General features: G+C 41.7%; 1 protein-coding gene across 4 annotated transcripts in view; it reads left to right on the top strand.

Annotated features, from left to right (window-relative positions):
• The first annotated feature begins 6,985 nt into the window (after positions 1–6,985).
• The window catches only part of GPAM (glycerol-3-phosphate acyltransferase, mitochondrial), a 49,056-nt gene continuing 29,890 nt past the window's right edge, over positions 6,986–26,151 (top strand). Inside the window, exons 1-7 of one of the 4 annotated variants that reach the window (XM_039547884.1) lie at positions 6,986–7,117; positions 9,132–9,260; positions 11,183–11,314; positions 12,740–12,813; positions 17,594–17,707; positions 23,006–23,149; positions 23,767–23,863. In XM_039547884.1, the coding sequence (XP_039403818.1) occupies positions 9,135–9,260; positions 11,183–11,314; positions 12,740–12,813; positions 17,594–17,707; positions 23,006–23,149; positions 23,767–23,863 (687 nt within the window). In that variant the 5' untranslated portion in view covers positions 6,986–7,117; positions 9,132–9,134. Of the gene's footprint in view, positions 7,118–9,131; positions 9,261–9,706; positions 9,835–10,393; positions 10,444–11,182; positions 11,315–12,739; positions 12,814–17,593; positions 17,708–23,005; positions 23,150–23,766; positions 23,864–26,151 lie in introns of those variants that run through there. The other 3 variants (XM_039547885.1, XM_039547886.1, XM_039547887.1) reach the window with 3 other exon arrangements.

The following is a 26,151-nucleotide window of genomic DNA, read 5'->3' as shown; positions in this document are numbered from 1 at the left end:
ATCCTGCTGTACAAAAAAGTTTTGCTCAGGCTCAATTTTTCCAAAGGACTGGTTCCAGCACCCTTTCAGATGAGTGACTGGATTCCCTTTGTATTCCTTTTACAATGAACAAATAATGCAGTAATGTTACCAAAAGTAGGAGAAATAGTTTTAAAATCATATCACAAATGCACCTTGAGTCTTCCTTTGGAATAAGACCTATTGCACAGAATAAACTACACTTGAGTATTTTTTTAAGTTTTTTTTCTGAGACCCTGAAGCAAAGTTTCAATGGGACAAAATAGATTAGCCATTTCCCCCATAAACTAGACTGTGACCACACACTAAACTTAGCATAAAAATGATGACAAAGCCACTAAAGCTGAGAGGACTGTGGTCCTGATTCTCCTATTACTTATATTGTTGTAAATCAGGTGTAATTTTGTTGAAGTCAGGGGAGTTATACTGGTCTAAAAAATGTAAGTAAGAGAAGAATCATCTCCAGGGTCTACTAAATAGTTTTTTTAATGCATGACAATTCTTCATAAAAACACCCATAACGTAATGCAAATTAGCACATTTGTTACACTTCATGAGTGAGATTGCAATCTCTGAGTCAGGGCCAGCTCCAGGCACCAGCTAAGGAAGCAGGTTCTTGGGACGGCCAATACAAAAGGGGGGCACTCCATCAGCTATTCGAGTGGCATGTCCGGGTCTTCAGTGGGAATTCGGTGGCGGGTCCCTCAGTCCCTCTCTTCCTATTTGTGCTGCCACCGAAGTGCCGCTGAAGAGGAAGACAGGCAGTGAAGGACCCGCCACTGAACTGCCGCCGAAAAATGGAGTGGCACGATTGAGCTGACACCAATCGACTTTTTTTTTTTCCGCCACTTGGGGTGGCAGAAAACCTGGAGCCAGCCCTGCTCTGAGTAAATTTAGAATAACACTACTGAAGACAGTAAAGTTTCTTCAGGTTTACATGAGTGAAACTGAAAGCAGTCTCTGGCCTCATGTCATATCAGTGAATGCTGTGTGAAATGAAAATAATAATAAGAAAAGCAGTTATGTACTTGTAACTAGTGGAATTGTGTACTAAACTAAATTAAGGCTGCTAGCTGGTGTAATCTACATACCAAGAAATTACAGTTAAAACAGTTAAATGCTATGAAGTTTGGAAATGCTTAGATAAGTTAATGTGGATAAAAAAATTAATTCTTAGAAAATGGGATATTCAAATAGCTTAGATATTCAGAAATAAGGTAAACTCTGATTCCTGCTTCTTTGTTTCAACATAATCCAGTTGTTGAGCCATTTTTTTCTAACACCTCTCTGATTTAGGGACCTATTCTGCCAGCTTTAGTCACATTAAAATCAACAATATTACTTGAGAAGCAAGTTACTATTCAACATGAGGAAGAGTGGAAGAATAGGGCCCTTAGATTGTAAACTCTTTGGGGAGAGACCTTGGATGTCTGTGCCTTCAACTATGTAAACTTAAGGGCATTGTAGAAATAAATGATATATTGTGAGATGCCAGTCTTAGGAGTTCAAAGTACAAGTTCTGCCCATTGGATGCAGACAACTCCCATTGATTACAATGTGACTTGCATGTATGTATCTGAGTTTGGCCCTTTTATAATACGTCAGCCTTTTATAATTCAGGATTATTTTGCCAGAATCTCAATCTCTCTCTTTTTTCCCCTTTACAATATCCACATAGGTATCAATTCAGACATGCTATTTTTGACTAATACAGTACCATCTCTGAAACATTTATTTGTATTCTTCTCTGGTTACTGCAAATACTAGCATTAAATAAAAGCAGTTTTAATTACAGCACTGTAATTTAAGACAGGTTGTAGCAGACTCTCACCACTAATTAAAAATGATGATTGATTTCTGGCATTGGTTTAACAGAATTTAATTCTCCTGTTGTTTTTCTTTTGAAGTATCTGGTCACCACTAGGAAGAGCAAGCTTCTACCTGTGTCTATCATTAAAATAAGGACTTAGGTATGAACATCACCTCATATTATTAAGACATGCTGGTCCTGATAAGAAGCCATATAGTGAGTCCAAGGGAGTCTACGCTGGTGTAATTTACATGCCAAAGGGTTGGCAGAAAGGTGTGCAACAGGAAAATGGGGTGACCTTATTTCATTCTTAAATTCCTCCCAGATATGTTGCTCTTCCTGATACACCCGCTCATCTGGCCCCTCAGTATATAAGTTACAATTTAGACACCCTTGGAATTAGCTTTACTGGTCCAGATTCAGAGGCAATGTGCAAATTGGTAAATGCATGTGTGTATGTTAATCTAAAGGATTAGTTAGCATCTAGCATAGTCTGAATCCAGGATTGTTTAAGGGAGTTTAAATGAGTGTAATACATTTTGGGTGGGCAGGGAGATGCTGCATATTACAGCATCATAAACTCCTTTAGATTCACAGAATCAAAGGAGAAATTCTTCTCTCACTTACTGTATGTCCTGTGCCATTCCACAGAAGTCAAGGAGGAAGTAGTAGTATAAGTGTAACCTGGAGGATGTTAACCTGTCTATGTAGCAATCAAAATCAAAACCAGATTTTCTCATAATTAAGAGGGCCACTTGGGCTAGACTCTGTCAGTTTTATAAATGTAAGTCCACAGTAGTTTCATTCTTCTTAGCGTACGAGCAATGTGCCTCAGGTGACACGTGACCAGTATTCATCACGAAATTTTGATTTAAGTGGTTATAAGTGAAGCAAAATTCAATCCATTGTCCCATTTTTGCTGAAATCCTCCCATCAAAAAGTTGGTATACAGCCAAGTTCAGTAGTCTTATGGGCTTGCATTTGCAAAGTGATTAATGATTTTGGGTGCCCCGATTTTTGGATGCCCAACTTTTGAAATATCTTCCAGGAACCTGAGCTTCATAGAGTGAGTGCTCAGCACTTTCTGAAAACTAGGCTCCTTCAGTGTGTCTCAAGTAGTTCACCCAAAACCAGAGACACCCAAAATCATTAGTCACTTTTGAAAATATTGGCAATTTAATAATGGAAGAACTGGCTGTAGGGGTAGATGTGGGGGGGAAGATTCAATATGCTAATTCACTATGGGAAACATGAGTCTCCTAATTAGGGCTGAGGAACTTTCACTCTCCATAATATTATTTTGATCTCTTGAAGGTCATAAACGTTTCCTCCTACAGACTTATCCTTGGCTGAGATAACATGTTTTTATGAACACAGACACTTCCTTTTTCTGTCACAAGTTGTTACTTAGATTAGATTAGTGTACTTAGATTTCCAGAAAGCCTTTGACAAGGTCCCTCACCAAAGGCTCTTATGTAAATTAAGTTGTCATAGGATAAGAGGGAAGATCTTTTCATGGACTGAGAACTGGTTAAAAGACAGGGAACAAAGGGTAGGAATAAATGGTAAATTTTCAGAACGGAGAGGGGTAACTAGTGGTGTTCCCCAAGGGTCCATCCTAGGACCAATCCTATTCAACTTATTCATAAATGATCTGGAGAAAGGGGTAAACAATGAGGTGGCAAAGTTTGCAGATGATACTAAACTGCTCAGGATAGTTAAGACCAAAGCAGACTGTGAAGAACTTCAAAAAGATCCCACAAAACTAAGTGATTGGGCAACAAAATGGCAAATGAAATTTAATGTGGATAAATGTAAAGTAACGCACATTGGAAAAAATAACCCCAACTATACATATAATATGATGGGAGCTAATTTAGCTACAGCTAATCAGGAAAAAAATCTTGGTGTCATCATGGATAGTTCTCTGAAGATGTCCACGCAGTGTGCAGCGGCAGTCTAAAAAGCAAACAGGATGTTAGGTATAATTAAAAAAGGGATGAGAATAAAATGGAGAATATCTTATTACCCTTATATAAATCCATGGTACGCCCACATCTTGAATACTGCGTACAGATGTGGTCTCCTCATCTCAAAAAAGATATACTGGCATTCAAAAAGGTTCAGAGAAGGGCAACTAAAATGATTAGGGGTTTGGAACTGGTCCCATATGAGGAGAGATTAAAGAGGCTCGGACTTTTCAGCTTGGAAAAGAGAAGACTAAGGGGGGCTATGATAGAGGTATATAAAATCATGAGTGATGTGGAGAAAGTGAATAAGGAAAAGCTATTTACTTGTTCCCATAATAAAGGAACTATGGGCCACCAAATGAAATTAATGGGCAGCAGGTTTAAAACAAATAAAAGGAAGTTCTTCTTCACGCAGTGCACAGTCAACCTGTGGAACTCCTAGCCTGAGGAGGTTGTGAAGGATAGGACTATACCAGGGTTTAAAAGAGAACTAAATAAATTCATGGAGGTTAAGTCCATTAATGGCTATTAGCCAGAATGGGTAAGGAATGGTGTCCCTAGACTGTTTGTCAGAGGCTGGATATGGATGGCAGGAGAGAGATCAGTTGATCATTACTTGTTAGGTTCACTCCCTCTGGGACACCTGGCATTGGTCACTGTCAGTAGACAGGATACTAGGCTGGATGGACCTTTGGTGTGACCCAGTATGGCCATTCTTATGTTCTTAAATTTCGCCAGATTATGTCTTCATATTATATATTTGCAACTTGAAAAACAGGTTTTCTTTTGCTTCAGTCTTCTGTTTAGACAACATTGCAAGAGCGTGAAAAAAAACCAACTTCCTGCTGAGCCTTAAATTAAGGGAAACTTGGATCCAAAAGTAGAATCTTTATCACATGAGCTAAAGGAGATTATCCATTAGGTATAAACTGTAACACAACATTGATAGTCTCCTGCAGGCTTCCAGCTGTGGGAGGGCAAGGCTAGTTAAGTATGCAGGTGCTGGTATTATCCGTGGATATTTTTGTTATAGTAAATCTGACAAGAAATTTAGGACTACTTTTTGGAAGCTATCAGAAACAACCAGGATCTGATTCTCTTGCACTGTGTAGTTTTTTAAATCTGTGCAAAGTGGGTGAAAAACACTGTTATTCTGATTTGGTAGCACTTTATACCCACTTTGCACAGTCCAAGGCAGTGGAGACTCCAACCTTCAGATCGTAATGTAGTAGCAATCCCTTCCATGGATACTTAGCTCAGACTAGGACAAAGGGAGGCTGTGTCTCTAATCCAGGACCTACAAATCCAGAAAGAATTACTGGTACAGGATCTATTTGTGTTTAGCAACCTCAATAAACATTCACTAAACCCAAGTTCTTTCTCCTCTCTGCCATTTGCCTTGAATTTCATGTGATCGTTCCATTTTCAATATAAATCCAGCTTTCAGGACTATTAAGTCATTATAAACAAATATAAACATCATACCACACACTTTTTTTCATGCAATTCTGATTTAGAAGCAAAATTACCATAAACCAGCCAATGCTTCAGCAACATTTGCTTTAGGGATTAAACAATTGCATCACTGACTCAAGTAATAATTTGTTATTAAAATTAGCACATGGGTGATATTGCTCCATCCAGGTGATACCAGATTTCTCATGGTTCCTCAAATACATAAAATCATCAGTAAGCAGTTATGCCATTCTATTAAAAACACAACCATTCCCAATGCATTTTTCTTTAAAAGTCTGAACTCACTAAGTGATTATTTTTAATCAGTTACCTCATCAATAATTGTCTATTATAGCTCGTGTGTCACGAATGGCCTTATTTTCAGAAGTATTAAGCAAATCAGTGGGAGCTCTGAGTGCTTAACATCTGTGAAAATTGGGCCATAAATTGTCTCTTGCTATATATTTGTATCAAGCCAAGCACGATGGAGCTGGCCCTGATCTTGGTTAGGCCTCAAGCCAGTACTGTAAAACTACTACTAATAAATGTGTGTGTGTGGATTAGTGTTGGAATGGGGAGTGCTGGAATTTGGGCTGGAATGAGGTGTTGGAGATGCTGGTGTGTGTGTGTGTGTGAGATTGGAGGTGCAGTGAGGGGTCAACACGGAGCTGGAGGATTGGAGGAACTGAGGTCTGTGTAGGGTGGTGGAGGTGCAGTGACAGGGGCAGGGGTCAATGCAGGGCTGGAGGACTGGAGATGCTGGTGTGTGTGGGGTGGGATTGGAAGTGCAGTGTAGGTGGGGTCAATGCGGGGCTGAAGGATTGGAGGGGCCTGAGGCATGTGTTGTGGGATTGAGGTGCAGTGACAGGCGAGCTCAATGCGAGACTGGGGGGTTGAAGGTGTTGGGGTGGGGAGGTTGGAGGTGCTGGTGGGATTGGAAGTGCAGTGACAGGCGGGGGTCAGTGCGGGGCTGGAGATCCTGGGTCTGCCTAGGGGGCAGAGTTAGAGGAGGGGTGTCTCTGTGTATGTGTGGGGGTGATGCTGCAAGGAGGGCTGGGGTACCTGGGGGGCGGGTTTAGAGGTGGGTGTCCTGTGTGTGTGGGGTTCATGCTGCAGGGAGGGGCTGGGGTGACTGGGGCGGGGTTAGAGGTGGGTGTCTCTGTGGGGGTGTTGATGCTGCAGGGAGGGCCTGTGGGGCCTGGGGCGGGGTTAGATGTGGGTGTCCCTGTTGGGGAGTGGGGTTGATGCTGCAAGGAGGGCTGCGGGGCCTGGGGCGGGGTTAGAGGTGGGTGTCCCTGTTGGGAGTGGGGTTGATGCTGCAGGGAGGGGCTGCGGGGCCTGGGGCGGGGTTAGAGGTGGGTGTCCCGGAGAGGGGGTTGATGCTGCAGGGAGGGGCTGGGGTGCCTGGGGAGGGGTTTGAGGTGGGTGTCTCGGTTGGGGGGGTTGATGCTGAAGGGAGGGGCTGGGGGTTCCTGGGGGGCGGGGTTAGAGGTGGGTGACCCCGCGAGGGGAGTTGAAGCTGCAGGGAGGGGCTGTGGGTCCTGGGGGCGGGGTTAGAGGAGGGTGTCCCGGGGAGGGGGGTGTTGATGCTGCAGGGAGGGGCTGGGGGTGCCTGGGGGCGGGAGGGGGAGGGGCCGGCGTGCTCTCCGCACCATGGAGACGGGCGCTCAGGAATTGCGTCAGGCCCGCGCCCCCGCCGCGAGTCCTCGTGCCAGGCTCTGACAGAGTCTCTGGCGCGGCCGCCGCCGGGAGCGTGCGCAGGAGCCGGGGCCCAGACCCGTGAGTCGCGGCGGGGCTGGGAGCTGGAGTCGGTGCCCGCCGGCGAGCTGCAAGGCGGGCGGTGTGTGCGGGGCCCCGGCGCAGGGTGAGGGGGAAGGTTTCTTAACCGGCAGTAAGGGGCGGGGTAATAACGGGGGGCGCAGAGGTAGGAGTGCGGGGGTCCCAGGGAGGATGGTGGAGGTAGTTGGGGAGGTGCAGAGGGACGAGTGGGGGTGGTGGGGGGGTGGCACAAGGGAATAGTGGGCGGGGCTTGCAGAGGTGGGGGGCAGTGTGGCACAAGGGAATAGCATGGGTGGGGGCACGGGTGATAGTGTGTAGTGGCTGTGGGGGATGCATGCTGGGGGTAGAGGCAGGGGGGTATAGTGTGTGGGGTGGGGAGGGGTGGGTGGAGGTGGCACAGTGGTCCTAGTGTGGGGGTCCCAGGGAGGATGGGGGGAGGGTACAGAGGGGGTAACATGGGTGGGGGTTGTGTGGTACAAGGGAATAGCGTGAGTGGGAGCACGGGTGATAGTGTGTGTGTAGTGGGTGTGGGGGATGCATGCTGGGGGTAGAGGCATGGAGGTATAGTGTGTAGGGTGCAGGGGAAGTTAGTGTGTATTGGAGGGGGGCGGTTATGGGTTGCTTCCGCCTTTCCTGTAGGGCTGGAATGGGATGAAGCATTCAGTGAGCTGCAGAGATTCAAGCTGTACTCTGTATTGAAGATTGGAATTAGATGCTAGGAGTCTTATTAAGATTGGTTTCTTTTTGCCCTCTCATGCACCTTTTTGCTCACCCCATTCCAGACTAATGGAGCCACAAACCTTTATTGCACCTTGTGATTCTGTCATAGCTGTTGCCCAACTCCACCTGAGCTTCAGTAGGACAGTGCAGTTTCATTGCCAGTATGGTCTGCTCTTCCTCTGACATTGCCTCCATGTGAGCTGAGCACAGTCCCCTTGGCAATGTGCCCCCCTATTGCTCAGGGACATTCTACACCACATACTTGTGCTCAGCGTTTGTACTTTTATTTTTGGCAGATCATCTGAGTCTGCTGTGTATTTTTATGCAATGCTGATTCACATTAGATTAACATATTTATTGAAGCTGGTTCAAGGCATAAGCTGTTCAATGGGGTTTAGGTGCTGGAAGAATTTTTTTCTCTGTAGATTTATGTATGAAATTTCCATTGCTTTTTATATCCAGTGTTTGACTTCAAGTGGTTGTGTGTGCACACAAATGTGGCCAAGGTGACCCAGAAGTGAATTAGGGGACATATCTTTCTGAATATGTATGAGCATCGTATTTGTATTTATGGGCTAGTTAGCGTATTAGTGTGCTTAAGACCCAGTAAAGCAAAAGGCAAATAAAGGCCACGAACCTGCAATGATTTATTCACGTGTAACTTTTTGTACTCACAATGTGTAAAGTTAAGCATGTGAATAAATCTTTTCAGGATTGGGGGCCAAAGGGCCTACTCCTCTAAAATGCCCAAGTCTAAAATTTTCATTGAAGTTGAGAATTTTGTGTGTGGAGTGATTGCAGGATGGGTCCAGGGTTGACTGGTTGTTTATTTAAGAAGTATTATCTTAATGCAGGCTTCTCCCATGCAACATGGACTTGTGTTGGATTTTTAATATTGTTTATTGCATGCCAGTGATGAGTTTGGAATTATACATGCACATATAGTATGAACCTTGCCCCAAGGAGTTTTAAATCTAGTTTGGACACTTAGTCTAGCTCAGACACATGGAATACACTGGCTGATGGTGCAAGGAGAAAACATTTCTGAAAGACTTTATGGAAGAAAGATGTCCCCCAGAGGCAACTGATAAAAGGGGAATGTTGTATAGTATGAGAGGAGTGTGAGTAACTTCTAGAGCAGAGGTATCCTTTGGGTTAGTACAAGGCAATGTGGGCAAGGTGTTAATGGGTCTCTTCATCTAGACGTACTGAGCACGCTATTTTGTCCATTTACTGTGTTGGTACAGCTGCTTGTACCAAAACCCGAGAGAGTCAACCAGGAATTTTGCGAGAGATGCATTGATACAGGAAGCCAATTTATGATTAATTATTTAAAATTGTTAATTACCCTTTACAAAAATACACATTTTACCTTTTAGCCCATGGTCTTAAATTTGTCCTGTGTCATGGATGAGGCTGCTTTGTCCCTTGGAACAATAGATGTTTCCTATTTGTCCTCTTCAGTAGAATATGCTGTCACTAGATGTAAGCACTCTAGTGAAGAATGGGTAAGTAAAAATATGGACGTCAGTCCTCAAGATTTGCTTTATTTTTCCTTAAAGTATAAAATGGAATTTTCTTTTCTTTTTTCTTTTCTTTTCGTGAGGAGTGAGGATAAGAATTTTATCTCCTATGTACATTACACAATTTCTTCCAGTACTTGGCTTAGACGTTGGTGATGAACCAAGAGTATAATGCTGTGGCAGAGGCCGGTATTGCTAGGCAATAGAATGCCTTCATTTTGTCAGGCGTAGAAAGAAATGTCTAACTGTCCTTAGAGCCTCATAGTATATTTATTAATAATTTGATATGGCTCTTGAAATGGTTTCTTAGAAGAGCTGGAGGGAGCTTGGTGGACATTAATAGAGAGGCTATTGCAGTTGTACAGGATGTTGTGGAAAAGGATTTAGGATTTGGAATATACAAAGTGGGCAGCGAACAGAGTAGGTTGGGAGGAGCATAAGGAGCAATATGGGTGTAGGAGAAGATGATGTAGCAATGTAGGCAGGGTGGAATTATGCAGTTCTCTAAAGATGAGGAGTTTGAACTTGGAACTTGATACGGAAGAAGATTTGGAAAATGGTCAGAGTTGAGAGAGAGGATGGGGGCAGGGGGCAGACTGCAGCAATTGAGACAAGATCATGATAATGGGGATAATGGCATGCACAAGATGGAAAGGAAGGGAATTTGGTAGAGAAAGTAGTAACAGGTTTTAGCAAGGGCCTAAATGTGAGGGTTTTGACATCAAGGTTTTGAGCTTGGATGGTGACAGTTTGGTGGTGGTATTGGTAATAGATGGGGTTGGTGAAGGGACAGCATTTTGATGCTTATTTCATTTCTGAAAAAATTTCTTTAGGGTAGGAACATTAGTCAATTAATGCTATTACCTGTTGAACATTTCAATTTTTAATATGAACTTCTGCCTTGCTTTTGACTTTCTGGTTGTTTCTGAATGATGTGGTTTTCTAGCTGAGTGTATGATAACCCATCTTTAGGATTTCTAACATTTATGCTTCTTTGAAGGTACTGGTTGCAGTCTGCTTTGCTCCCCTTCCATGTATCATTTTTAACATATTTGGGGTTATTTTGTTTTTTTCTCTTTTGGGTTATATGGCTGCCCTTTATATCAATGTTATATCAGATGATTTTGTAATTCCATTGAGTACAATGGTCCTGAGCCAGCATCCACAGGCAAGTAATATTCCCATTGATTTCAGTGGGAATTATGCATGTTTAACCATGTCGCTACTGTAGTTACTGTAGCCATGGTATTGTTTTTCTAATTAATCATAAAAAAGAAAACTACAGCTTTCTTGTTATTGATTTCCTGTACTTGGGAATCTTTTAAAAATCAGCATGAGGAAGTAGGCTTTAGTACAGTAGTTATTTTTGCATATTACTTTGCATGTGGTTGTTGAAACATAACCTATAAGGACTGTAGAGTTGAAGTTCTTATATAGTCTGTCATCTTACAATTTTACAAGGACATTGTCCGGCAAGTAATTAAAATTCAAATTTCCTTGCTTACATTATGAACATCCCTAAATTATTAAAATGAAATCTGATTTACTGTTCACTATACTTTCTGTTAACTTTTTACACTTCTCTCATTTCTGAACATGAAAATACACTGGTTAATTTCTCATCTGTTTCTAGTTAGCTTAATGTCAGTTTCATTTTCAGCTTTGCAAGCATCAATGCAATAATGCAGGGTTAGGGAAGTAAACAGTGCAGCAGAATATAGGGTGTTTTGTTTGTATTAGTTGGAATTTTAGAAAAAAAAATTATGGAAACATTTCTATTGGCCTTAGGTTTAAAAAAAATAAGTGGTGCCTGGTGGTAGCCTTAAAATCTTTAAATTCTCAATAGTAGATAATTGTGTCATTTTTTTTGTGCGTCTTCACACTGAGGTGTGGTGTTGTTTTCCTAGGGAGAATGCAATTCGAGGCCTACTGTCTTCCGATCTGCGACTTTAAAATGGAAAAAATGGAAGGAGACACTACTGAGCAGAAAAAGGCCATTTGTGGGGCGCTGTTGCTACATGTGTACTCCTCAAAGCCGGGTAAGAAGATTATGAACTGGATTACGTTTGACAATAAGAAGTAGAAACATGATTACAATGTATGGCTTTTCAATAGTTTCCTCACTTTCAAAATTAAGGTCACAATGTTGTTAATCTGTACAGGCAGGCTGATTGTTACTTCTCTTTTGTTTGCTTGATAGTTAAGATTACCTTTCCCAAAACATTATGATAACATTTGGAGATGAAAAAGACCTTTTGTGATGTCTTGTCTGACTTCCAGGGCAGAATTCCCTGCACTAAATTCTGTTTGAGAGTTTGGTGAAAAACTCATTTGCTGTGCAAGATTATTTAAAATACATGTTGTTGATGTAAATTTAATACTCATGAAAGGTATTAATCTCCAAAAATGAAATTTTAATGTCTCCTCTGTATCCATAGAATGATTACAGTCTGGCCATTGGTCTTGAAAGCTTCTTGTATTCTCCAGTATGCTTCTCCATTGATATGAAGGAACCACATGTAGGTTTGAGAAGACAATGGTGTTTTCAGACCCAGACAATTCTTGGCTTGTCTGCTTAACCATGGCAACAAGAAGTGCCAGTTAGAGTAGTTTTTGTGATGTTTTGTCAATTGGGAGCAGTATCAAGATGCTCAAGTAACAGATGGTCTGCAAGATGACTTTAAAGTGTTCAGCCAGACTTTTTAACTATAGTGAATGAGCTTCCTTTGAAGGTGTGATTGCGTGAAATGGCACATTTTTACTTGTCAGATATGTACTCTATCTTTATTTGATTATATTTCATAGATTCACAGTGTTCAAGGCCAGAAGGGACCATTAGATTATCTGATTCTAGTCTGACCTCCTCTATATCAGAGATCCTTAAATTTTATCCAGCTATCACTGTAGTGAGGCCAGTAACTTGTATTTGTCTTTAATAAGTATTTGTTGACATCAGTGACAAAAGAACACTTTTTCTTCTGTTGACTCCTATTTTCTGGTATTCTAAAACACCCATTGCTTTCCCATTTAAGAGATTAGACCGGTTAAACCAGTTTGGATTAAACTAACCTTTCTTTTGTTTTTCTGTGGTTTTCACTGATTTTCAGTGTTACCACAGTGTTTTTTCAGTAAAAAGTGAGGGTTACTTATACCCATGCTCATTACATTTCCTGATCCTCATCCACTTCCAAGGGGGAGGCACTGTTGAGTTTTCTAGGTGCAGTAAAGTATCGTGGATGAACCGAATGTGGCCTGGGCAAAGGTCTGGGAGATAGGGCCTCCTGAGTTTAAATCCCTGTGCTAGTTCTGTAGTCAAGAACAAGTCACATAACACTTCTGCCACTTTATCTTCATATTTGAAGAGGGAAAAACAATTTACATTATTATTAATGTGAAGGAATGACTCTTCTTATATAAGAGAGAAGCTTTCCAATTATTTCTTTTCTCTCCCTTTGTTTTGGTAGGATAAACTTTTCAATGCTAGTATCCCTTCTTTGGGCCTGCGCAATGTCATCTATATCAATGAAACACACACAAGGTAAGTTAAACTATTTCCAGCATAATTAATTACATTTTCTTTGTCTTTCTAACTTAGTGGATCTCTTGGCAGAGAAATCACCAAGAAAGATTTAACCTCTTCCTGAGGCATAGAATGCTTTCTTGGTATGCTTGAATCTGTGTGAATTTATAGCAACAATAAAACCTGTAGTCTGTCTTGGCATGCTGTTAACTACAGACTGTGTGTGTAAATTGGTTGTATACTTCAGAGCAGTCCCAAGGTTGTCTAGCTACATTGGCTGCATACAAGGAGTGTGAAGATGGCACCTAGTTTGCATAAAGTAAAGCAGATTTCAATTTCCTTTGACCGTAAGACATTGGGGTGTGAGTCACAGATATTGATCTGAATGGCTAGGCATGCATCCCTGTATTAAAGATGAGAGCAGCAATAGATTAAAGGTGAAAGTGACTGTTGCATCCTTGGGTTGACTGTGTGACTGAATGCTGCGTTGTTGCATTTGCCAAACAATTTCGCCCACAGCCTACACTTTGGCCACTGTTGGTATACATAGGATAATAGCAGTTATAGGTTGAGCCTGTCCTTCCATGATAGCAAAGTACAGCTCTTTGATACGTGTGTTTCAGGTATTTAACTGGATAATGCATTTTTGTTCCATTTTTATAGTTTTGTCTTAGGGTAATGATACTCTCATTTTGAAGTAAGTGAAAATGTTTCTGTGGCCTGCCTGCCTGCAAAGTTGATTCTCCTGATATCATAATTAACATAAGATTCTGTAGTATACATTGTAGATTCAGAACAAACAAGGACAGGCTAGTAGACAAGGAAACGAGCCAAAATGTCTGAGTGAAAGAAAGACAGTGTTGTGTTGTGCTTGAGAGAGAGGGAAGGCCTGGAGGTTAATACTGGAGACTATTGTCTATTGATATAATTGATTATTTTGTGTGTGTAATCAGTGGTCTAGAATACTGAAAAATATCTGAAATTCCATTTAAAATAAAATAAAAAATTAGGTCAAATCCTTGAGTGGTCTTGATAGCTCAGGGTTCTGTAATACAGGAATGTAAAACCAATTGATTCATTGAACCATTTTTCCGTAAACAACAAAATGTGTTTAACTCACAGTGTAGTTGTAGTGAACATGTAAATGATTTTTTTGGGGTCCCATATTTAATCTCTCAATAACTTTCATGCCACATTTGCTCATTTTCAAAATCAAAAAAGTTATTTTTCTAACTGCTAGTGAATAGTGACTGTATTCACTGATTTTAATGAATGTTTGTAGTTCAGTCTACCACTTTAAGTTCCTTTGGAACTCTTGAATGAATACCATCCAGTAACAACTTATTCCTTTATCATTTTATTTCAGCCCTTCTTCCTTTTGACAGTGTAGCATTTCCCTTGAATTTAGAATTCTACTGAAATGGAAATCTCAACCAATCTGATTTGAAGGATGCTAGACAGTTACTGATTCCTAACTACAGTTTTTCCCACAGAAAATCCTTGTTCTCTAATTGGTTGCAGGTATCTAATTTACATAATATACAGTTTATCCCTATGTATACAGTATGCAATTTCCTCTACTGTCTGATAGCCATTAGAGAGTAGATATTTGCATGATTATTTATTTCTAAGCCTCATAGTGAATGTGCCAATATTTGACAGGCTTTTGTAATATTTCTGTTCTGATCTGTTGACATACTCACAATTACTAAGCTGTTTGATAGCAACAAATTTCCCTTCTCAACTTTACCCTTAAAATTAATTAGGATTGGGCATATGACTAGTCCAAAAATAATTGGTCAATTGACTGGTCAAATATTATCAAATAAGGTAAAAAATGGTCAAATATTTTAAAGTGCTAATTTATTAGAACAGTAAGACAAAAGAGTAAGATTTTATGGTCTACAGTAGGCCTAGCATTATATATATACCCACACACTCTATGCCTAATTTAAAAAAAAAAGTTACTTGTATTTCATATTTTTCTAAGTAAAAATAACTCAATGAAATGAAGTTCTAAAAAATTAAAGAATGGCACCAGGATACAATCAGAAATGTAGGCTGCTGATCAGGGCTTTCTTGGTGGAATATTTGACAATATTTGACCATGGTGAAATATGTGGTCAGTTGACATTATTTGACCAGTCAATTGACCATCTTGCCAAGCCTAAGATGAATTTAAAAACCCCTTGGAAATTTTTTTTTTAAAAGGAAAAGCTATGAAAATGGGGTTGCCAAACAACTGAGAGAAAGTGCTTTAAAAGACATAAAAAAACCCTTTAACCTATTTTCTTTTTTTCCTTGTCCACAGTTTAGCAAGGCTTTTATCTCCAAAATAACTGTTTGCAAATTCCTATAATTGTTATATGCCTGTTTGCATTGCATGTACATTAAAACAAAACAAAATACCTTGTTAAATATTATAGGAGGAGGTGGCAGGGACCTCTATCTTTAGGTTGCCTGACACTTTCCTTCATAAAAGGTTCTTGAAATCTGTTTTTGGAAGCTGGACCACATCCATATACTTTGGAACAGGATTTTGAAATTTGCTAGAGGAAAACCCTGGGGTCAGAGAAGTGCCTTTTCTTTATCCCATGAAATTCCATTCAGGTTTGACTGTGAGAAGCTTGTGAAAATCACCATTTCTATTCTACAGCAAAATTCGGGCATGATGGCAAATTTAAAAAATGAACATGAATGGTCTAATTTGTGGCCTCTGTCTCAGTGGTGCCAGAGCACCAGAAACACTATGCGCTGGCAACTGCAGGAGCTGTCAGCCTTTCTGGTAGATAGTCAGAAGACTGGGTTGGACCCTGCGAACAACCCTCCCCCTCATAGCCAAGCACGTAGCCCCTCTATTCACATCCTCCCTCTTTTTTGGGGGCACCACATCGGGAAGGAGTTCCCCCTATCACCTGGAAGGAAGTGGGGAAGAGAGAGAGGTTAGGATCCCCTTTACCCTGCCCCTTGTCCACCAGGATAACAGCCTTCTCCTGCTGCCACCTAGTTCAATCACTCTTGTAGCTCAAGTTGTGCTGCACTGCTGAAGGTGAAAGCTTCATATCCTGCCGACAATGCATGAAGGGGTAGGATTATTACAGCTGCACATAATTTAATTTGTTTTTACCATTTTTCTTTATTTAAGAAAACCCACAACAACGAAAATCAAACCCCCACTTCTAGGACATTACATCCATGTCTGTGTAAAAGAACATTATGAAGTTGTAAAGGTGATTGCTTCTGAGTTAGGGAATGCTAGGTTAGGTTGCCCATGAACTTTAATTCTGCCTCTTGTACCTCATTAATATGATACAGTCTTTAATGATATGAATGCAGGATCCTTGTCTCATTCACTTCAGAGGAAAGATGGTGCCCATGGAGTGGATGAGGGCTGTGTAGTGAATGTGGCTGTTTGGAAGATCCCGGCCTCCAAGATGGGGCTGAAGGAGTCAGGGAATTTCAGGAAGAGAAAGGATGATTTTGTGGTTAAGGAAGTTGAATGCCTCCTTAGAGACTGGATTCAGTCCCTTCCTCTGCTTATGTGTTGCTGGGCAACCTACTTAACTGTCCACTAACTGTGTTTCTCAATTTTTTTGGTGCCAAACTTGAGCTACCTGGAGCCTGATATGCAAAAGTGCTGAGCAGCTGATGATGATAGGAACTGTGGATTCTCAGCACTTGGTTATTTACATGTAGTGTTAATATATGGTAGCTGTTCTAGGGAGGAGAGATTTTTTGATCTGTGTGAAGGGAAAGGAATTAGGAGAATGGAGGAGGAGAGGAGAGGATCAGAAGGGCTAAAATAATGACTATCCTGCAAATGCTCGCACATGTGAGGAGCCCAAATTACTACTTGTTGGGACTGCCAGTGCACGTAATTATCATGTGTATAAGTTTTGGCAGGATCAGGGCCAAGGTGCATAAAATGTAAGAAGAGGCCTTTGAAAATTTTTGGGAGCAGAAAAGAGAGACACGAGGTTTGTCTACACATGTGAAGGTTTAATTGCAGAATGGATAGACATATCTGTGCTAGTTTCACTCTAGCTAGTGGGATAACGGTAGTGGTGAGGATGCAGCACCATGGACCCTGGTGCGGACCTGCAGTCTGAATTCATACCAAGACTTCTTGGTGGGCCTGTAATGGAGCAGGCCTACCTGTGCTGGAGTCGCATCTTCAGCTGCAATTTGGATGTATCCAAATTGTGTGTTGTGTTATCCCTTGGACAATTCCGGCTAGGATTTTCAAAGGCACTTATGGGAGTTAAGTGCTCAAATTCTATTGAATTCTGGTTGAGGATTGACACCTGACTCAAGCAGCTTTGAAAAATCTCAGCCTTGATCTTTTTATAAAAAGCTGACAAATGTTAGTTGGATTTATGCTGCTCACAGCAAGGTCACTGATTTGTTTAAAACTTGGCTCTGTGTGAATTGGGCAGACAGCCGAAATGTATGTAAGTTCTGAGATGTAACCAAGGAGAATACCAGCAGATATGTTCTTCTGTAGCAATTTTTTTATGATTGTGCAAAAATGTTGTGATGCCAACGTCCCATAAGTTTGTTGCTTTGGTTTGGGTTTCTTCCCACGTAGCTTGTAATATGTATATATATTGTCTGTAACACTGTTAATTTTCTGATGTATTAGAAAATACAGAAGCTACTTGGTAGCTGTTCAAAGAATTTTACCTACTTTTGTAACCTTTTATTGGATGTATGTGAATGTTTGACAATAAAATTATTCTTTTACAAGTTGACAAAGTTTTGGGGACACATTTTGATGATTAACTTTCTTATGTTGTAGGTACAGAGGGTGGCTGGCAAGACGGCTCTGTTATGTTCTTTTTGTGCAAGAACGAGATGTGCATAAGAGTATGTTTGCCAGCAATGTGACAGAAAATGTGTTGAACAGCAGCAGGTAAGATGTGCTAAATAAGCCAACATTGTGTTTTTGTGTCTGTTTCCAGTTTCATGCATAATATTACCTTTAATCAAAAATTGTTGCAGAATGACAACACAGCAAATTCAGAAAGCTAGAATATTTAGAAGGAACAGTATCTGTATTACAGCCCATTCCTCAAATTTAAGCCAGATAACTTTTGTATAGAATAGTTATGGGAGGGTGGGGTTTTTAAATTTCAGCCTCCATATCTTTGGAGTGACTGCTGGGACAGACACAATAAACTTAATATTAAGGGCTTGTCTGCATGGGACATTAGTGCATAGCAAGCTGGTGTGCTATAGGTTCACATTAACATCCCGTGTGGACAAGCTCTGAGTATAATAAACTATTATGGAGCCCTTTGCAGCTTTTGGTACCAGGTTCATAGTAGATCTATATAACTAGGGCCCTACCAAATTCACGGTCCATTATGGTCAATTTCATGGCCATAGGATTTGAAAATAGGTAAATTTTACATTTTCAGATGTTTAAGTCTGAAATTTCACAGTGTTGTAACCGTGGGGGTCTGGACCCAAAAGGGGATTGGGGTCTGTGTCACAAACCTGTTGTAGGGGGCTCATGGGATTGCCACCCTCACTTCTGTGCTGCCTTCCAAGCTGGACTCTGAAGGCAGCAACCACGGAGCTTCCTGTAGCCGCAGAAGGTTCCCAGAGGTGGAGGTGGGTCTGATCTTCCCCCATGCTGCTGGGAGCGGCATAGCCAGGGGCTCCTAGCTACTAGTCCTGGCTGCCCTGGGGAGGGACAAGACTTGCTCTTCCTCTGCACGGCTGCTCTTGGTGCCTCTCCTGCCTGCAGAAAGCTCTGCAACACCCCCTTTCACTTCTTGCCCACATTGCTCTGTAGAGGGAGGGATTACTGTACAAGGTGCACCCCCCCCCCCCCTTCCAGATGCAATTATTAGCTTGTTTCAATAAAATAAAGGACACATGAACTTGACAGGATTGATTGATTGACACTTTACAGCAGCAAATAACACTCAAGGCTCAACTCCCTGATTGGTAGATACGGGCATCTGAGACACTTTAGTATGGTAGTGAGCTCAACTGGTAGCTTCAAACTTGAGAACCACAGCGTTAAGATCTCTCTCACTCTCTCACGTACGTACGTACGTTCTGGTTTCAAATGTCATTTATTGAATGTCAGCATGGAGCATCCAGCAACAGTGTCTTTCTTCGTTCCCTGTCTCTGTACTGAACACCTGCCTGTGTTTAGACACTGCTCTCTCTGCATCCCTGGAGTTCGTTGGAATTGTCAGACAGTGCCGAGCCTGCCTTGCAAGATGGGGGATTCTGCCTTCCACTGAGTTCCAAAACTGTAGCACAGGCAAACTACAGTCCAGGTCTTTCACAATAGTTTTGTGAGCAGGCATCTCCAGCTTACAATTCTTATCAAAGCCAGGGATTGCATTAAGCAAGGTTAAATCCACCAACAACAGGTGTGTTTGTGCATGGTCAAAAATATACACTGCTTTTAGGAACCCTGCTGCAGGTTGTTGAAACTTTTAAGCCATTTTTGCTACATCACTTGACTCTTCCCCATAGCAGTAGTTATTGTCTGAGCTTCTTTGCTATTTAAGAAAACACCTGCTGAGCACTGGCATTTAACTCAGCATTGTCAGAGCAATTTTCGTTTGCCTGTGCTTTAGCCCAGAACAGTACATCCATTACTTTGTTGTACGCTTGGTGGATTGTGACATGTTGAGATTCAAACCAAGTGATTAAGTTCATGAGTCCTGTGGCATTCTTGGCAACGAACTGAACTTCCTCATTCAGCTGAGCATCATTTAGAAGGGTTGACAGTTCTGTTAAAACCTACATTTTTGGTGTAAGTTTCAGCTCTTCTGAGACTAACTCAGAGGAGTACTTCAGGTGAGCTGTATGGTTTTGTACAGCCCAAACCCAGGAGTTCCAACGAGTCATTACTGGCTCTTGGGGCAGTGCAATTCTTTGTTCCCCAATTTCAGTCATTTCAGTTGTGTGTGCAATGTGCTGCCTTTATCTAAGTTTGCAGCTAGGGCAGTGTTTTGAAGATCTTTTTAATGTAGCTGACCAGTTTCTCAGCTTTACCAAACTCACATCTCCACAGCTCCCGGACAAGAGAAATTATATGTGCATTACCTCTAATATGGGCAGCATTTGGCATTAGACATTGGAGAACCAATCTGAAAGATTTTGTCATGTAAGTTGCCTTGGTGGGAGGGATAGCTCAGTGGTTTGAGCATTGGCCTGCTAAACCCAGGGTTGTGAGTTCAGTTCTTGAGGAGGCCACTTAGGGATCTGGGGCAAAATCAGTACTTGGTCCTGCTAGTGAAGGCAGGGGGCTGGACTCAGTGACGTTTTGGGGTCCCTTCCAGTTCTATGAGATATAGATAGATCTCTCTCTAACAGATACAGTGCAAACTTTGACAAAGTATTTTAAGACAGTTTTAATTATCGCTTGGGAAACTGTAGTTTAGTTCAAAGCATCCAAATAAATGCAGTCAGCCAACATCGTTGTTAGCTTTCCTGTCAGTATATCTTTGGCCTTGTCAGAAATAAAATCAAACCAAACATGCAGTACTTAGTTGTCTTGCTCATCTGTGGACTCATCCAAAATAATTGCAAAAGACTCTTTGGATGGTAGTCCTGTCATAGCTTATTTGCACTTTGTAAGCAACCGACATTTTGTACGTTCCGTTGAATGAACTCACGCAGCTTTGGGTGATTGTGTTTATCCAATGGCATATTAGCACTTGCAAATGCATCCACCTAAATGTCAAGTCTTGGAGCTCTCTGTCACCTTCTTAAAAAGAGAAGAAATGTGTTTTGTTTTTTTTAACTTTTTGTTTACCAGTAATGCACTATCTGCAGCCCTCTTTCTGCTTTGATGGGTTTCTGAGTCTGTGGTGCTGAACCATTGCCCGGCATGTGTGATCCAACGAAACATTGCAGCTTGTACAAAATAGTTTGTCACCATCAGCATGTAGAATTTGGTCTCCAAATCCTTTCACAGGATCCGCTGCAGTAATCACTTTTGAGGTTTTTGTTTTACTTTGGACAATCAATTTACAGTAATTTCACATGGCTTTTTATAGACAGTCAATTGAGATCACTACACTGCAAAACCTCCCCAGTGTTCATTTCTTCCAGTCAGTGAGTTGAGCCCTGTGTGTGATTTGCTGAGCTAAAGTGTCAGTGTCCCCTCCCCACCAGGCAGCTGCAAAGGGAGGGGGACAGGAAGCAAGTGGGGTGGAGGTGGTGTGGAGCTCTCTGCATTTGGGACAGATACCCAAAAACAGCCCTGCAGGGAAAGAGCAAGTGCTGTCCTGCCCCCTCAGCCCTGCCTGGACTAGCAGCTAGGAGCTGGGGTGCTCCCAGCAGCACAGGGAAGATCGGACCCAACTCTGTCCCAGAGCGTCCTGCAGCAGCGGGAGGCACCCGAGGTGGGTCTGGTCTCTTCCCTCTCCCCCGTCCCCCGAGCAGCTGTGCAGGGGATGGCTGAGTCTCATAGACTTTAAGGTCAGAAGGGACCATTATGATCATCTAGTCTGACCTCCTGCACAATGCAGGCCACAGAATCTCACCAACCCACTCCTGTAACAAACCCCTAACCTATGTCTGAGTTATTGAAGTCCTCAAATTGTGGTTTGAAGACCTCAAGCTGCAGAGTATCCTCCAGTCCTGTCCCTCCCCAGCCCAACTGGAGCTAGGAACTTTGTTGGCTGCGGGGGTCCTAGCATCAGGGGGAAATTGGATTTCATGGGGAAGGGCTTATTTCATGGTCTGTGGCGCGTTTTTTTTACGGCCGTGAAATTGGTAGGGCCCTATTTATAGCTTTCAGCTAATAATGAATGATCAGCTGAGATGATCGTAAGCTGAAAAATTTAAAAATAATAGGAAAGTGGCATTTCACATAACAGTCTGGAGCAACCTAGATCAAAGTTCATAATGTGTCAGATATTCTTAGTGTAACTGGAATGAAGGCTTGTAAAAGGGGAAACGTTCATTGTATTCTAATCCCCAAGAACTTCTTTCTTGGAATTTGTTCTGAATTTTTGGGAAGGATCTTTTAGAGATAATTCTCTTCGGTCTCCGATAATATACTCCAAATGAAAGATCAAGCTAATTGTTAACTCAGGATTTGTTCCCCTCTAGTACTATAACTGGATTAAAAAGAAGCAAAAGAAACTCTACAGCACATTCACTCTTTCAGTCCAATTCTGCAAAAGGCTTAGCATGTTTTACTCCCCTTGAAATCAGTGGGAGTGCTCAGCACTTTCCAGGGTTGGGCCGTACCTGAGAAATTTTTTTTAAGTACAAGACAGGTTGTTGGGTGATTAGTGTTCTGTTGCCACAGATTTGCTGTGTGACCTTGGACAAGTACGGAAGCTCACTTAGTTCCTTAATCTCTTGCTTCATTTCCCCCTCCCCCCCCCCCCCATTAAAGCGAACCTATTTAACTGATTTTTGTGAAGTTTGATTAATATTTGTAAAGCACTTTGGGAACCTAACATGGCACGTGCTATAGAAGTGTAAACTATTAACTGCATGAATCTTTCAGTTAAGATAAGTGGAGTTTGCTAAATCAGTAAAAACGAAAAATAGAAATATTGTCTTTTTATTTAATTACAGATTTTTAAAAAAAATCTCTGCACAAAACAAGAGGCAACCATAATAGGCCCTACTCCTTCTATCAAGAGGTGGATCTGCAGTTTATGCTCTCAGTCTGTAGTAGCTTTTTGAGCTAATGTTTATAGTTGGATTCATAATTCACTCAGTTTCTGAGCCGACTTCCATAATATCCAGGAATACTTGCACAAATTTAAGGAATGCTTTGATCAGCCATTGATCTGAGAGCTCTCAGACCCTTGCTTATAAAATTTTATATTCTATAGATGTGTTGTTAGAATGGAGAAACTTATTAAAGGCCAGCACTTGCCATACTCTGTCAAGGGTTAACTTTGATAGCCAGTGATATTTGCCTCTGTATTTGTAACTTTTAATATGTATCTGCAAATCAATGACCAGCTGATACCAGTTTACCTGTGGATTGGTCCATTTCATTTTACAAGTATTTAACCAAAACTTAGATGACCATCGAATTTCAGTGTATGGCAAATGAAACACAAAGCATGTTGATGTACGTTTCTTTTCATCTTCAAACTTACTATGATAGTTATACCATAGAATTGCCCTAGTTCATTCCTTCTAGCAACTGTCAATAAGTTGTACTCATTTGTTACAGAACTGTCTTGTGTTTTATTTTTAAAATCAGAGTGCAGAAAGCCATTGTAGAGGAGGCTTCTGTATTAAGTGCTGCAGGTACTCAGCCGGACCTCAAGGCCATCAGCAAAGTGAAGAAAAAAGCTAGAAGGATTCTCCAAGAAATGGTAGCAAACATCTCACCTGCTTTGATCAGGTAATAAAAATAGTTCACCAAACTATGGTTATGTTTCCCTAGCATCGGGGGAAGGATCCCCAGTCTTTGCCCTTATACATGAGCACAGCAGTCACTTCCTGCCTAAGATTCCTATTTTAATGCTGACCCTAATGCCACCCCAAAACACGAGGGTTATAGGTTTTAGCCTTAAAAATGAAGTGTAATCATACTCTCATATTTGAACACGAAGAATCTGTGGGCTTTCAAGTTTCAAATAGTATGATAAAATATACTTTTTTTTTCTGAATTAAGCTGCTTGCTATCAGCCCAAAGGTACCCTCTATTGTTTTTGCCTAAATCAGCTTAAGCATCTTGCTGCAGTAACTTACCATCATTAGTCCATTTAACAATATTTTTCTTTAGTTATGAATCTTAAGATAGGAATGGTCAAATTTCATGCTTCAGAGTGCAAGCTGATCACTAGAGATGTTAGGAAGGAATTCTCCCTGATTATGCCCACAACAACTCCACTGAACAGCTGGTGTTGCAAACTCTACATCTCTGTGAGACAGTATTGGTTATAAAAGCAATACAACAGGAAGGCCACTTTGAATGAAACTTAAACTTCTCTTGGGTTTAACATTTTTCACCCTTAGGTTGACTGGTTGGGTGTTACTGAAATTATTTAACAGCTTCTTTTGGAACATTCAGATCCACAAAGGCCAATTGGAGATGGTCAAAGCAGCCACCAAGGTAAGAAAATTACATAAACTCTTAAGACATGGGGAAACTTCTGATGGTTTTTTCACTGTAAATCAGGAGTGACTCTATTGAAGTCAATGAAGTTATACCAGTCTAAATGACATCAGAATCAGGCCCCAGTTCAGATCCTATTCTGTACAGCAGCCCCATTTCTATTAGATAATCCTAGATACACCTCTATCCCGATATAACGCTGTCCTTGGGAGCCAAAAAATATTACCATGTTATAGGTGAAACAGCGTTATATTGAACTTGCTTTGATCTGCTGAAGCGCACAGCCCTGCCCCCCCGAGAGCACTGCTTTACTGCATTATATCCGAATTCGTGTTATATTGGATCGCGTTATATCGGGGTAGAGGTGTACTATAGATATTTGTGCTCTTTCCGCTGTGTGTTCTCATCACTCTAAAAGACCAAGCCAAGTTCTGGTTTTGTCTCAAGTTTCAGGATCATTTTTTAGTGTTATGTCTGATGTGACCCACTGTAGAATGTTTTCCTTCTCCTCCCCCAGGCTGATACAGCTGCAGGCTAATATATGTATAAAAAGTTTAGTAATTTATTTAGACTTCATGGAATAACCTGGTCTTCATACTTGTTTGCAAAGTGCCTCACCTACTGCTTGCTTATTTATTTAAATTTATTATAAGCATCCTTTCAAGTTCTGCCAGTCTCCTTGCCCCTCCCATTTCACAATATCCTGAAATTTCTACACCTTTCATGCAGAATTTACCATAGAAAGGTGCTATATGACCCATATGCTATATGACCCATTGCACTGAAATGAGAGAGAGGCACCATTGATTTCTAAGGAACTTTACTGAGAGTATTTGGAGACTTTGTGCAACATTGCATAGTTAGTATGCAGTGACAATAAAATTGTAGTTTTTTTCCTTATGTAATCAGTTACCCTGTTAGCATTTTGGAGTATAATGCCTGGGAAAATTGCTATAGATAAAGTTGTTACCTTTTTACAAAACAAGTCAACAACCTGTTTACAATGACAGTGGAAAATTTTGGCACATCTCAAATAATTGTCTTGTACTTGCATTATACTGTAAGTCTGAAAAACCTGCTAATGTTGTTCTACTGCTCCCTTCAGTGCCTACAGTTCAAACATTGCTAGTGCAATTGCCTAGTCTGTTCTCACTGCCAAAGCAAATAAGTGGAGAAGTGTAAACTGAAATTCCTTCAGTTTTACTAAGCTAAGGTGTTACTCGGTACAGAAATTTTAGAAGACAATATTCTTCGAGAGGTGTCCCTGTGGGTGCTCCACTCCAGGTGTAGGTGCGTCCCTGCGCCTTTGCTCGGAGAATTTTACAGCAGTGCCCGTATGGGTCGTGCACGCGCAATGCCTGGCTCACACGCTGTTGTCTGTTGAAGTGTCGCGTGCACGACCCGAATTCCTCTGGCCTGAGACGGAACTCCACAGTCCTGTTCATATCTAGTTTTTAATCAGGTTAGTAAATAGTTATTTAGTGTTAGCCAGTTTATATAATTGGTATTTTAGTGCCAAGTTTCATTTCTTTCTTTATTCCTTTCTGCGCCCCCCTCCTCCCCCTTTTTTTTTTTTCTTTCAACCCATAGTTAGATACTAGCCACTGTTATGCCAGGCTCACCAGGTTTCCAACGGTGTACCTCATGTAGAGAGGCAACGTAGAGACAATGTGTTCGCTGTCTGGGTGAATCTCAAGTTCCCTGGAAGTGTGCCCATTGCAGCAAACTTAAAGCCAGGGCACGAAGAGACAGGGACCTGAGGCTGAAACTCATACTCATGGACAAGTTCCTGAGACCGGCCGCCGACCCAGGACAACAGCCCCCTGGGTCACCGGCTCCTTCACTACCTAGGTCCCCAAAATAACACTTTCTGTATTGTCTCATAGAGTGCAGACCAGTAAAAAACGGTCACCAATGAGATCACTCTCATCAGTGCTAACAGCACTTCTGGCACCGTCCGCAAGATGACTTCCATCGGCACCGTCCGCCCCGGTACCGAAGCTAATGGCTCCAAGTTGTCAGGCTCCACCACAGCACTGCCAGCACCTCTTACGGAGATGGCACTGGCGACCGCTCCTGCCTCGGCACAGCAACCTAAAACCTCCAGAACCGCAGTGCCAACATCAGCGTAACTGGCACCCATGCAGCCCTCCGTACTGACGGTGCAGATAACACTTCTCATGGCACCCACACCATCGGTGCCACTCCTTTTTCTGTATCATAGGGATTTGTCTCATCCATTCCACAGTCTCCTCTCTTCGGTACCGACATTTCCCCGAGACTAT

Source organism: Mauremys reevesii, linkage group 7 (assembly GCF_016161935.1).
Source record: "Mauremys reevesii isolate NIE-2019 linkage group 7, ASM1616193v1, whole genome shotgun sequence".
Taxonomy (NCBI): Eukaryota; Metazoa; Chordata; order Testudines; family Geoemydidae; genus Mauremys; species Mauremys reevesii.
This window is presented reverse-complemented; position numbering and strand designations above follow the sequence as displayed.